At 38.6% G+C, this 14,064-nt stretch overlaps 1 protein-coding gene across 3 annotated transcripts in view; it reads left to right on the forward strand.

Moving 5' to 3' along the window:
- Nucleotides 1-14,064, forward strand: part of HACL1 (2-hydroxyacyl-CoA lyase 1) — a 47,622-nt gene that overhangs the window by 23,017 nt on the left and 10,541 nt on the right. For all 3 annotated transcript variants that reach the window (XR_013828594.1, XM_079923332.1, XM_079923333.1), the window contains exons 13-16: nt 7,070-7,224; nt 7,641-7,799; nt 8,625-8,732; nt 9,653-9,839. Coding sequence is in view for 2 of the 3 variants with exons in the window: in XM_079923332.1 (XP_079779458.1) it covers nt 7,070-7,224; nt 7,641-7,799; nt 8,625-8,732; nt 9,653-9,839 (609 nt within the window). In the remaining variant the exon portion in view is untranslated. The remainder of the gene's footprint in view (nt 1-7,069; nt 7,225-7,640; nt 7,800-8,624; nt 8,733-9,652; nt 9,840-14,064) is intronic.

The raw sequence follows: 14,064 nt of genomic DNA on the forward strand, positions 1-14,064 counted from the left end.
TTCTTGTTTATGGTTTCCTTTGCTGTGCAAAAGCTTTTAAGTTTCATTAGGTCCCATTTGTTTATTTTTGCTTTTATTTCCGTTTCTTTAGGAGGTGGGTCAAAAAGGATCGTGCTGTGATTTATGTCATATAGAGTGTTCTGCCTATGTTTTCCTCTAAGAGTTTGATAGTGTCTGGCATTACATTTCGGTCTTTAATCCATTTTGAGCTTATTTTTGTGTATGGTGTTAGGGAGTGTTCTAATTTCATTCTTTTACATGTAGCTGTCCAATTTTCCCAGCACCACTTATTGAAGAGGCTGTCTTTTCTCCACTGTACATTCCTGCCTCCTTTATCAAAGATAAGGTGACCATATGTGTGTGGGTTTATCTTTGGGCTTTCTATCCTGTTCCATTGATCTATCTTTCTGTTATTGTGCCAGTACCATACTGTCTTGATTACTGTAGCTTTGTAGTATAGTCTGAAGTCAGGGAGCGTGATTCCTCCAGCTCCGTTTTTCATTCTCAAGATTGCTTTGGCTATTCGGGGTCTTTTGTGTTTCCATACAAATTGTGAAATTTTTTGTTCTAGTTCTGTGAAAAATGCCAGTGGTAGTTTGATAGGGATTGCACTGAATCTGTAGTTTGCTTTGGGTAATATAGTCATTTTCACAATGTTGATTCTTCCAATCCAAGAATGTGGTATATCTCTCCATCTCTTTGTATCATATTTAATTTATTTAATCAGTGTCTTATGATTTTCTGCATACAGGTCTTTTGTCTCCTTAGATAGGTTTATTCCTAGATATTTTATTCTTTTTGTTGCAGTGGTAAATGGGAGTGTTTTCTTAATTTCACTTTCAGATTTTTCATCATTAGTGTATAGGAATGCCAGAGATTTCTGTGCATTAATTTTGTATCCTGCTACTTTACCAAATTCATTGATTAGCTCTAGTAGTTTTCTGGTAGCATCTGTAGGATTCTCTATGTATAGTATCATGTCATCTGCAAACAGTGACAGCTTTACTTCTTCTTTTCCGATTTGGATTCCTTTTGTTTCTTTTTCTTCTCTGATTGCTGTGGCTAAAACTTCCAAAATATGTTGAATAATAGTGGTGAGAGTGGGCAACCTTGTCTTGTTCCTGATCTTAGTGGAAATGCTTTCAGTTTTTCACCATTGAGGATGATGTTGGCTGTGGATTTGTCATATATGGCCTTTATTATGTTGAGGAAAGTTCCCTCTATGCCTGCTTTCTGAAGGGTTTTTATCATAAATGGGCGTTGAATTTTGTCACAAGCTTTTTCTGCATCTATTGAGATGATCATATGTTTTTTCTCCTTCAATTTGTTAATATGGTGTATCACATTGATTGATTTGCATATATTGAAGATTCCTGGGATAAACCCCACTTGATCATGGTGTATGATCCTTTTAATGTGCTGTTGGATTCTGTTTGCTAGTATTTTGTTGAGGATTTTGCATCTATGTTCATCAGTGATATTGGCCTGTAGTTTTCTTTATTTGTGAAATCTTTGTCTGGTTTTGATATCAAGGTGATGGTGGCCTCGTAGAATGAGTTTGGGAGTGTTCCTCCCTCTGCTATATTTGGAAGAGTTTGAGAAGAATAGGTGTTAGCTCTTCTCTAAATGTCTGATAGAATTCGCCTGTGAAGCCATCTGGTCCTGGGCTTTTGTTTGTTGGAAGATTTTTAATCACAGTTTCAATTTCAGTGCTTGTGACTGGTCTGCTCATATTTTCTATTTCTTCCTGGTTCAGTCTCCACAGGTTGTGCATTTCTAAGAATTTGTCCATTTCTTGCAGTTTGTGCATTTTATTGGCATAGAGTTGCTTGTAGTAATCTCTCATGATCCTTTGTATTTCTGCAGTGTCCGTTGTTTCTTCTCCTTTTTCATTTCTAATTTTGTCGATTTGAGTCTTCTCCCTTTTTTTCTTCATGAGTCTGGCTAATGGCTTATCAATTTTGTTTATCTTCTCAAAGAACCAGCTTTTATTTTTATTGATCTTTGCTGTCATTTCCTTTATTTCTTTTTTCTTTGATTTCTGATCTGATCTTTATGATTTCTTTCCTTCTTCTAACTTTGGGGTTATTTGTTCTTCTGTCTCTAATTGCTTTAGGTGTAAGGTTAGGTTGTTTGAGATGTTTCTTGTTTCTTGAGGTAAGATTGTATTGCTATAAACTTCCCTCTTAAAACTGCTTTTGCTGCATCCCGTAGGTTTTGGGTGGTTGTGTTTTCATTGTCATTTGTCCCTAGGTATTTTTTTAATTTTCTCTCTGATTTTTTCAATGATCTCTTGGTTATTTAGTAGTGTATTGTTTACCCTCCATGTGTTTGTATTTTTTACAGATTTTTTCCTGGAATTGATATCTAGTCTCATAACATTGTGGTCAAAAAAGATACTTGATACGATTTCAATTTTCTTAAATTTACCAAGCATGATTTGTGACCCAAGATATGATCTATCCTGGAGAATATTCCATGAGCACTTGAGAAGAAAGTGTATTCTGTTGTTTTTGGATGGAATGTCCTATAAATATCAATTAAGTCCATCATGTTTAATGTATCATTTAAAGCTTGTGTTTCCTTATTTATTTTCATTTTGGATGATCTGTCCATTAGTGAAAGTGGGGTGTTTATGTCCGCTACTATTATTGTGTTACTGTCGATTTCCCCTATTATGGCTGTTAACATTTGCCTTGTGTACTGAGGTGCTCCTATGTTGGTTGCATAAATATTTACAATTGTTATATCTTCTTCTTGGATAGATCCCTTCATCATTATGTAGTGTCCTTCTTTGTCTCTTGTAATAGTCTTTATTTTAAAGTCTACTTCGTCTGATATGAGAATTGCTCCTCCAGCTTTCTTTTGATTTCATTTTCATGGAATATCTTTTTCCATCCCCTCACTTTCAGTCTGTATGTGTCCCTACGTCTGAAGTGGGTCTCTTGTAGACAGCGTATATACAGGTCTTGTTTTTGTATCCATTCAGCCAGTCTGTTTCTTTTGGTTGGATCATTTAATCCATTTACACTTAAGGTAATTATCGATATGTATGTTCCTATTACCATTTTCTTAATTGTTTTGGGTTTGTTGTTGTAGGTCATTTCCTTCTCTTGTGTTTCCTGCTGAGAGAAGTTCCTATAGCATTTGTTGTAAGGCTGGTTTGGTGGTGCTGAATTCTCTTAGCTTTTGCTTGTCTGTAAAGGTTTTAATTTTTCCATCAAATCTGAATGAGATCCTTGCTGGGTAATCTTGGTTGCAGGTTTTTCTCCTTCATCACTTTAAATATGTCCTGCCACTCCCTTCTGGCTTGCAGAGTTTCTGCTGAAAGATCTGCTGTTGACCTTATGGGGATTCCCTTGTGTGTTATTTGTTGTTTTTCCCTTGCTGCTTTTAATATTTTTTCTTTGTATTTAGTTTTTGATAGTTTGATTAATATGTGTCTTGGCATGTTTCTCCTTGGATTTATGGGACTCTCTGTGCTTCCTGGACTTGATTAACTATTTCCTTTCCCATATTAGGGAAGTCTTCAATTATAATCTCTTCAAATATTTTCTCAGTCCTTTTCTTTTTCTCTTCTTCTTCTGGAACCCCTATAATTCGAATGTTGGTACGTTTAATGTTGTCCCAGAGGTCTCTGAGACTGTCCTCAATTCTTTTCATTCTTTTTTCTTTATTCTGCTCTGCAGTAGTTATTTCCACTATTTTATCTTCCAGGTCACTTATCCGTTCTTCTGCCTCAGTTATTCTGCTATTGATCCCTTCTAGAGAATTTTTAATTTCATTTATTGTGTTCATCACTGTTGTTTGCTCTTTAGTTCTTCTAGGTCCTTGTTAAACGTTTCTTGTATCTTCTTCATTCTATTTCCAAGATTTTGGATTATCATTACTCTGAATTCTTTTTCAGGTAGACTGCCTATTTCCTCTTCATTTGTTAGGTCGAGTGGGTTTTTATCTTGCTCCTTCATCAGCTGTGAGTTTCTCTGTCTTCTCATTTTGCTTAACTTACTGTGTGTGGGGGTCTCCTTTTCACAGCTGTATGTTCATAGTTCCTGTTGTTTTTGGTGTCTGTCCCCAGTGGCTAAGGTTGGTTCAGTGGGTTGTGTAGGCTTCCTGGTGGAGGGGACTAGTGCCTGTGTTCTGGTGGATGAGGCTGGATCTTGTCTTTCTGGTGGGCAGGTCCACATCTGGTGGTGTGTTTTGGGGTGTCTGTGGCCTTATTATGATTTTAAGCAGCCTCTCTGCTAATGGATGGGGTTGTGTTCCTGTCTTGCAGTTGTTTGGTATAGAGTGTCCAGTAGTGTAGCTTGCTAGTCATTAAGTGGAACTGGGTCTTGTTGTTGAGATGGACATCTCTGGGAGATTTTTGCCATTTGATATTACATGCAGCTGGGAGGTCTCTTGTGGACCAGTGTCCTGAACTTGGCTCTCCTACCTCAGAGGCACAGCCTTGATGCCTGGCTGGAGCACCAAGAGCCTGTCATCCACACAGCTCAGAATAAAAGGGAGGAAAAAAAAGAAAGAAGAAGATAAAATAAAATAAAGTAAAATTATTAAAATAAAAAATAATTATTAAAAAAATTTTTTTAAGTAATAAAAGAAAAGAGAGAAAGAAGAGAGCAATGAAACCAAAAAACAAATGCACCAATGATAACAAGTGCTAAAAACGATGCTAAAAAAAAAAAAAAGAAAACAGACAGAACTCTAGGACAAATGGTAAAAGCAAAGGTATACAGACAAAATCACACACAGAAGCATACACATACACACTCACGAAAAGAGAAAAAGGGAAAAAAGTATGTATATCATTGCTCCCAAAGTCCACCTCCTCAATTTGGGATGATTCATTATCTCTTCAGGTATTCCACAGATGCAGGGTACATCAAGTTGCTTGTAGAGATTTGATCTGCGGCTCCTGAGGCTGCCTGTAGAGATTTCCCTTTCTCTTCTTTGTTCGCACAGCTCCTGGGGTTCAGCTTTGGATTTGGACCCCCCTCTGCGTGCAGGTCGCCTGAGGGCATCTGTTCTTCACTCAGGCAGGACGGGGTTAAAGGAGCCGCTGATTCGGGGGCTCTGGCTCACTCAGGCCGTGGGGAGGGAGGGGCACGGAGTGCAGGGCGAGCCTGCGGCAGCCGAGACCAGCGTGACATTGCACCAGCCTGAGGCGCGCCGTGCGTTCTCCCAGGGAAGTTGTCCCTGGATCCCGGGACCCTTGCAGTGGCTGGCTGCACAGGCTCCCCGGAAGGAGGGTGTGGATAGTGACCTGTGCTCGCACAGTTTTCTTGGTGGTGGCAGTGGCAGCCTTAGCGTCTCATGCCCAGCTCTGGGGTCCGCGCTTTTAGCCGCGGCTCGCGCCCGTCTCTGGCGCTCTTAATTTAATTTAATTTAAGCAGCACTCTTAATCCCCTCTCCTTACGCACCAGGAAACAAAGAGGCAAGAAAAAGTCTCTTGCCTCTTTGGCAGCTCCAGACATTTTCCTGGACTCCCTCCCAGCTAGCTGTGGCGCACTAGCCCCCTTCAGGCTGTGTTCATGCAGCCAACCCCAGTCCTCTCCCTGTGATCCGACCGAAGCCCAAGCTTCAGCTCCCAGCCCCGCCCATCCCAGCGGGTGAGCAGACAAGCCTCTCGGGCTGGTGAGTGCTGGTCGGCACCGATCCTCTGTGCGGGAATTGCCCTCCGCACCCCTGTTGCTGTGCTTTCCTCCGTGGCTCCGAAGCTTCCCCCTCTGCCACTCGCAGTCTCCGCCCGCGAAGGGGCTTCCTAGTATGTGGAAACCTTTCCTCCTTCACAGCTCCCTCCCCAAGGTTCAGGTTCCATCCCCATTCTTTTGTCTGTTTTTTCTTTTTTCTTTTGTCCTGCCCAGGTATGTGGGGAGTTTCTTGCCTTTTGGGAGGTCTGAGGTCTTCTGCCAGCGTTCAGTAGGTGTTGTGTAGGGGTTGATCCACATGTAGATGTATTTCTGATGTATTTGTGGGGAGGAAGGTGATCTCCACGTCTTACTCTTCTGCCATCTTGAAGTTCCTCTCCAGCTGTTCCGATTTTTTTTTTTTTTTGGCTGTTTTGTGTATTCCTCTGCATCTTGGTTCAGCTGGGTGTAGTTTTCTCTGTTCATGTAGTGTTTCTAACTGATGGAATCATGCATAAGCAAATACAAAATTCCAGCTATATTCATATTGTTCCCTAATATATCAGTCGTCTTGGAATAAATTTGCATTTTCCAAACAAGTAGAGTTGTCTCTATATGATTCTTTCTTTTTTGGAAGTTTAATCAATGACTTTCTCCTATCAGGAGCCAGTCTCAGTTTTCTTTCCTGAATGGTATAGTGATTAATTCCTTCTTTTCCATAGGAATCACCTTAGTTTAAGATGGAAGGATCTTGCCTCTCTTCTCTGGTGCATGAGTATAGGAGGGTCCCTCATCCATCTTGGGTATAATCTCTAGCAGACCAAAGTAGTACAGGTGAAGAGGCAGTGGGGCTTTGCTGCTGAAGCTCTAAAAGGCATTTGGCTAGACAAGGACAATAACCTTTCTGTTTCCCCTCCATTTAGAGACCCTCCAGAGTAGTGGGTAAAGCATATCCCCTTTCCAGTACATGTGGGGAAAGATTAGATTTTCTAAAACCCCAACTTCACTTTTAATTTTAAATATAGAGTCATATTTTAGATGAAAATATTCTAGAATAAAATTTTCACTTTTTCTAAGGCAGTGTTTCCCTGAAAGTGCTCAAATAAGACTGTTTAGTTTTGCTTAACCCAGTGTCTTCAGCTATCTTTACTATAGGACGTCTTAGTCTTTAATATGCTAGTGTGTGTCGTGGATCTCCAGGAAGAGGGATATTTCCTGCCTTATTTGATTGTGTCCCAAATTGGGACTGGGACCCGTTTTTCTTAGCCTGTCCCCTAGGACGGTTGACAGATCAATTAGCTTCTCAGAGTCGTCATCTAGTGGCCATTTGGGAATTTCATAGCCTTTGGCTATTGCAAGTAAGTTTGAAAGTAGCTTATTGATGCTGTTTATTTTCACTGTATATTAATTTAATTTGATTCTATTTCCCTCTGATACTTTAGGAATTAGCTTTCAAAAAATCCCTGCCTATGAATTATTACACAGTATTCTACCACATTCAAGAACAACTGCCCAGAGACTGTTTTGTGGTGAGCGAAGGAGCAAATACTATGGATATTGGGCGCACTGTGCTTCAAAACTACCTTCCTCGTCACAGGTAAAGGCAATTATAATGAATTGGAATGTGTTAAATTAGAAACTACAAAAAGCAGATTGAGAAAACATTTGAAAATTATACGCAGCCAGTGTAAGGACATACTTCATAAAAGTATTCGTAGGTGACGTTTTGTAGTGTTTCTATGCTTGGTATGTCCTGAGATCATGTGGTAATTTGTATACTCAGTGTTCGGAGGATATATTCACAGTCTTCCAAGAAATCATGAGTGATTTCTCCCGTTCATTTGCTTATCCTTAACAAATTAGTTCCTCACAGTCTAAAAACTTAATATTAAGGAGGATGTTTTATTGTTCTTTATTTTTCCATGAGCCATGTAAAAATGACTAGATTTTTTGCCAACTCCACCATCTGTGATATGCCCCAGAGGGTTTCATTTTAGCTCTGTTCCCCAACAGGCTTGATGCTGGTACTTTTGGAACAATGGGAGTCGGTTTGGGTTTTGCCATTGCATCTGCTCTAGTGGCTAAAGATAGAAACCCAGGGCAGCAGGTCATCTGTGTGGAAGGAGACAGTGCATTTGGATTTTCTGGCATGGAAGTGGAAACCATCTGCAGGTAAGACAGCATCTTGAGTCAGCATTTCTTTCTCCAAAATATGAAAAATTATACCCAAGACCCACTTGCCTAACAAATAGTTACCAAGCGTTCACCATGTGCCAGGTGCCCCATGCATGGCACTGTGCTGTGTCCTGAGAATACTAGTATAAATACCCTGGGGTCTGTCTCATCCAGGACAGCATGTTCATGATCTCTCTACCATATGCCCAAAACCTGCAAAACTGGGGAGTAGTTTTTAGGTCACTGAAAAAAAAGTTCTGGTCTGATAAAAGCTTGTTTTCTGCAGGGAGATAGCAGAGCTTGGTGGTTAAAAGAACGGCCTCTGGGTCAGTTGGCCTGGATTTAAATACTGGCTTGACCACATCAGACCCAGGTGACTAGGGTTAAGTCTCTTAACCAAACTTAAGTCTCCTCTAAGGTAGGAATAGGAGTCGTACTAATTCCTACCTTATAGGACAGTTGTGAGGAACAAGTGCTTCAGAGGGAATTAAGTATGGAAGGTGTCATTCTTATTGACTCCCAGATCTGTGAAAACCAAGGGTCAGAAAAGCTCAGTCATTTGCCTGAGGTCCGTAGCTGCATAGTGGTGGGACCAGGTCTGCCAACCACTAACCTTGCATTCTTTCTACTGCTCCATGATGTTTCTGTTAATAATTTGATAGTGTTTATTAGGATAGCAAATGCTTAATTTTTGGTCTTACCGTAATATTACAAAAAAGCTTATAGAAAACTATCCATTTTCAAGTTAAAATTTCAATCCAATGAAAAGAAATTGCTTCAGAATGAAAAATGATTTCCTTTATATTTTGCTCTCAATTTTAGGTACAACTTGCCAATCATACTTTTGGTGGTGAATAATAATGGAATTTACCAAGGTTTTGATACAGATACTTGGAAGGAAATGTTAAAATTTGGAGATGCTACTACAGTGTAAGTAACCCAGAACAGTGTATATTTATGTTTTCTCAACTATTTTAATCTCTCTTTAAAAAGTCTGCTATACCGGAAACCTGCTTCTGTGGTGTCAGTATTGCTTGTTTTCATGGTCAGCTGCTCTAAAGGACAGGAACCCTGTCTGCATGGTTCCTTTTTGCACAACCATCCTTGACTGGCACTTCAATGAATAGTTTATGATCAGGGAGCCACTGAAGGCTCAGGTGAATGAGTTTCATGTCTAAGCCTTGTTAATGAAAAGGCTTATTGCAAATGCTACCAGTCCTACTATTCCTACTACACCATGTAGGAATATAGATGCTTACATATTGTTTATGATATAGAGGTCTTCCTTCCTTTTACCACTTAGCTAAATCTTGGTCATTTGATGACAGAGCCAAACTGAGACAGTATTGTGGCTGGCTGTGGGATGAGGAGGTTGTGAATCTGTTAGTCAGCCCCAGGGGAGCAGGCTGTGGGTATGTTTGCTATGCCTCGCTGACTGTTGTTTTGTTGTTATTTACTGTTTTGTAGTAACCATTCCTTTTCTCCTCTTTTTTTTGGAGGGGGGATTCATAATAGTTGATGGTGTAGCCTTCACTGCCCAGTATAGTAGCCACTAGCCACATGTGGCTGTTTAAGTTAAAAATTCACTTCCTCTTTTTAACTAGTCACATTTCAAGTGCTCACTGCAACAGGTCACTAGTAACTACTATACTGGGCAGCACAGATATAAAAATTTCCATCATCACAGAAAGTTCTGTTGCACATTGCTATACATACAATAAAAAATGTATGGAAAGTTTAATATACTGGCATCTCAGTTTACGTAAAAGCATGCCTTTCATTTTAGATGAAATTTTTCCACAAATTATTTTAGAGAATTTTTTCTATTGACTTGTGACCTTCTTTTTCAGGGCCCCTCCAATGTGTCTTCTGCCACACTCACATTACGAGCATGTCATGATTGCATTTGGAGGCAAAGGGTATTTTGTACAAACACCAGAAGAACTCCAGAAATCCCTGAGGCAGAGCCTGGCAGACACAACTAAACCCTCTCTTATCAACATCATGATTGAGCCGCAAGCCATGCGGAAAGCCCAGGTAAAGATGATTGCTAAGCAGAAAGCAGAAATGCATCTCCCCTCCCACCCCCAAAAGTATCTACCAAATAGAACACCCTGTCATTTACTGAGTTCTGTCTAAACTGTTTCTGAGCTTGTCACTTTCATTTGTTTGTTCAATGAATATTTGTTGAGGTATGTGTTAGTTGTGCTGTGTCAGGTGCTAAGAATAGCATAGGGAGCAAACCAGGCTCAGACCTCACTTCATGGAGTTTACTGTCCAGTAGGAGAGTGCAGTCCAGTTACCTCTCAACTGAATGTATCACAATAGAGTGAGGCAATTCCTCTGAAGAAAAGAAACCCAGTTCTGAATGAACATAAAACAAAGGAACCCAAGAGGTGTGTGGAGAAAGGGAACCCTCCTACACTGTTGATGGGAAAGTAAATTTCCGTACTGTGGAAAACAGTATGGAGGTTCCTCAAAAAACTAAAGACAGATTTGCCACATGATCTAGCAATCCTGCTGCTGGGCATATATCTGGAGAAAACCATAATTTGAAAAGATACACACACCTCAGTGTTCACTGCAGCACTATTTACAGCAGCCAAGACATGGAATCAAGCTAAATGTCCAATGACAGATGAAGATGTGGTGTGTGTGTGTGTATATATATACATATATATATATATATATATATGTATATATATACACACACACATACATACATACATACAATGGAATACTACTCAGCCATAAAAAAGGATGAAATAATGCCATTTGCAGCAACATGGATGGACCTAGATGGTATACTAAGTGAAGTAAGAAAGTAAAAGACAAATACCATATGATATCACTTGTATGTGGAATCTAAAATATGACAAATGAACTTATCTACGAAACAGAAACAGACAGATATAGAGAACAGACTTATGGTTGCCAAGGTGGAGAGGGAGTTGGGAAGGGATGGATTGGAAGTTTAAGATTAGCAGGTGCAAACTATTATATATAAAATGGGTAAACAACAAGGTCCTACTGTATAACACAGGAAACTATATTCAAAATTCTATTATAAACCATAATGGAAAAGAATATGAAAAAGAATGTGTTTGCGTATACACACACACACACATATATAATTGAATCACTTTGCTGTATAGCAGAAATTAACACAACATTGTAAATCAACTATACTTCAATAAAATAAATTTAAACAAACAAACGAAAAACCCCACAAAGGAATTCAATTTATATTGGAGTCACAAGGAAGACTTCTCAGAAGTGATGCTTAAACCGAGAGCTGAAGGATAAGTAGGGACAAATTCAGCAAAGAAGTGAGGGAAAAGATGTGCAAAGGCTCTTTGGCAGGAGGGAGCATGGCAAGTCCAAGGAATTGAAAGAAAGCCAAAGTGGCTGGAAGACAGAGAGTGGAGGAGGAAGCACAATGGGATATGAGACTATAATAGGGTAACTTATGCAATTATATTCAGAGTTAGTTACTTTGGCCTCTAAAGCAAAACTACAGTGTAGACTATAGCAGTAAAATAAATGACAAAGTGTGTAGTATGTTCCTCTCCCATCCCAGATTAAGTTGCTTTTCATACTTTGTACTCTGATTCTGATCCAGCTACTTTTGCTTTCTCTTATATACCTGGCCTCCATGCCTGCACCTTACATATCAGCTGTTGTTTTCAGTGTTTTACTTTTTTTCAAGTATTTTCTGTCCTGGTTCTTTATACATGTATCTGCTGTTAGATTTTTTTTTTCTTTTTTGAACAAGGCAGTGGACAAATGGGCAGAACAGATACCTGGACAATCAATGAAATATAAATTAATTTGGAAACTATGAAATATATAGAATTCTACTGAAATTCTGTTTCTATAAGACAGATATCAAGGACGTTGGTGAAAGGGTAACTACAGAACAGCCAGAAAACAGCAAAATGGCAATAAGTACATACCTATCAATAATAACGTTAAGTATTAATGGATTAGATTCTTGAATCAAAATAAATAGAGTGGCTGAATGCATAAAAATAAGGCATATCTATATACTGCCTATAAGAGACTCACTTCAGATATAAGGACACAAAGAGACTGAAAGTGAAGAGATGGAAAAAGATAATTCATACAAATAGAAACCAAAAGAAAGCTGGGGTAGCTATACTTATATCAGATAAAATAGACTTTAAAACAAAGACTGTAATAAGGGACAAAGAAGGGCATTGCACAATGATAAAGGGGTCAGTCCAACAATAGGACATAACATTTGTAAATATTTATGCACACAACATAGGAGTGCATATATATGCAAATATTAACAGATCTAAAAGGAGAAATAGACAGCAATACAATAATAGTAGGAGACTTTAATACCCACATACATCAATGGATAGCTCATCCAGACAGAAAATCAGTTAGGAAACATTTGCCTTAAATGACACATTAGAACAGATGGCCTTAACAGATATACTCAGAACATTCCATCCCAAAGCAGCAGAATACACATTCTTCAAGTGCACATGGAATGTTCTGCAAGATAGATCATATGTTAGGCCACAAAACAAATCTTTATATATTTAAGAAGATTAAAAGCATCTTTTCCAACCACAGTGGTGTGAAACTAGAAATGTGTTACAAGAAGAAAACTAGAAAATTCACAAATATGTGGAGATAAAACAGCATGCCACTGAACAACTGAGGGGTCGAAGAAGAAATCAAAAGAAAATATTTTAAATGTCTTTGAGACAAATGAAAATGGAAATACAACATATCAAAATTTAGGGGACACAGCAGAAGCAATTCTAAGAAGGAGGTTCATAGCAGTAAAAGCCTACCTCAAAAAACAACAACAAAAATCAAACAACCTAACTTTACACCTGAGGGAACTAGGGAAAAAACAAAGCCCAAAGTTAGTAGAAGGAAGGAAATAACAAAGATCAGAGCACAAATAAATGACATAGAGCCTAAAAAGACAATAGAAAAGACCACTGGACCTAAGAGCTGATTCTTTAAAAAGATAAAATTGACAAAGCTTTAGCTAGACTCACCAAGAAAAAAAGAGAGAGGACTCAAATAAATAAAATCAGAAATGAAAGATGAGCTATTACAACTGATACCATGGAAATACAAAATTTCATACAGACTACTATGAATAATTATATACCAATAAATTTGACAGCCTAGGATAAATGGATAAATTCCCGGAAACATATAACCTACCAAGACTGAGTCATGAAGAAATAGAAAATATGAACAGACCGATTACAAGTTAGGAGATTGAATCAGTAATCAGAACCTCTCAAACAAAAGTTCAGGACCAGATGGCTTCATTGGTGAATTCTACCAAACATTAAAGGCAGAATTAATATCAATTCCTCTCAAATTCTTCCAAAAATTAAAGGAGGAAGGGACACTTCCAAACTCATTTTTACAAGGCCAGCCTTACCCTGATAACCAAGACCAGACAAAGATACCACAAGAAAAGAAAATTACAGGCCAGTATCCCTGATGAATGTAGATGTAAAAATCCTTAATAAAACATTAGCGAACCAAATTCAACAATACATTAAAAGGATTATATACTGTGATCAAGTGAGATTTATTCCAGGTATGCAAAGATGGTTCGATAACTACAAATCAATCAAAGTGGTACACTTCGTTAACAAAATGAAGGATAAAAATCATATGATCATCTCAACAGATACAGAAAAAAGCATTTGACAAAATTCAACATTTGTGATAAAAAAATCTCAACAAAGTGGTTATAGAGGGAACATACCGCAACATAATCAAGGTCATGTGTCACAAGCCCACAGCTAAGATCATATTTAACAGTGAAAAGCTAGAGCTTCCTCTAAGATCAGGACCAAGACAAGGATGCTCAGTCTTACCACTTTTATTCAACATGGTATTGGAGGTCCTATCCAGAGCAATTAGGCAAGAAAAGATATGAAAGGCATCCAAATTGGAAGCAAAGAAGTAGAAGTGTTACTATTTGCAGATGGTGTGACATTATGTATAGAAAACCCTAAAAACTCCACTGAAAAACTATTATAATAAATTCAGTAAAGTTGTAGGATACAAAATTAACACACAGAGTTCTGTTGTGTTTCTATACAGTAACAACAAACTATCAGAGAAATTAAGAAAACGACTTCATTTACAACTGCATCACAAAGAATAGAGCTTCCCTGGTGGCACAGTGGTTGAGAGTCCCCTGCCGATGCAGGGGACACGGATTCGTGCCCCAGTCCGGGAAGATCCC

Source organism: Stenella coeruleoalba (assembly GCF_951394435.1).
Source record: "Stenella coeruleoalba genome assembly, chromosome: 5".
Taxonomy (NCBI): Eukaryota; Metazoa; Chordata; class Mammalia; order Artiodactyla; family Delphinidae; genus Stenella; species Stenella coeruleoalba.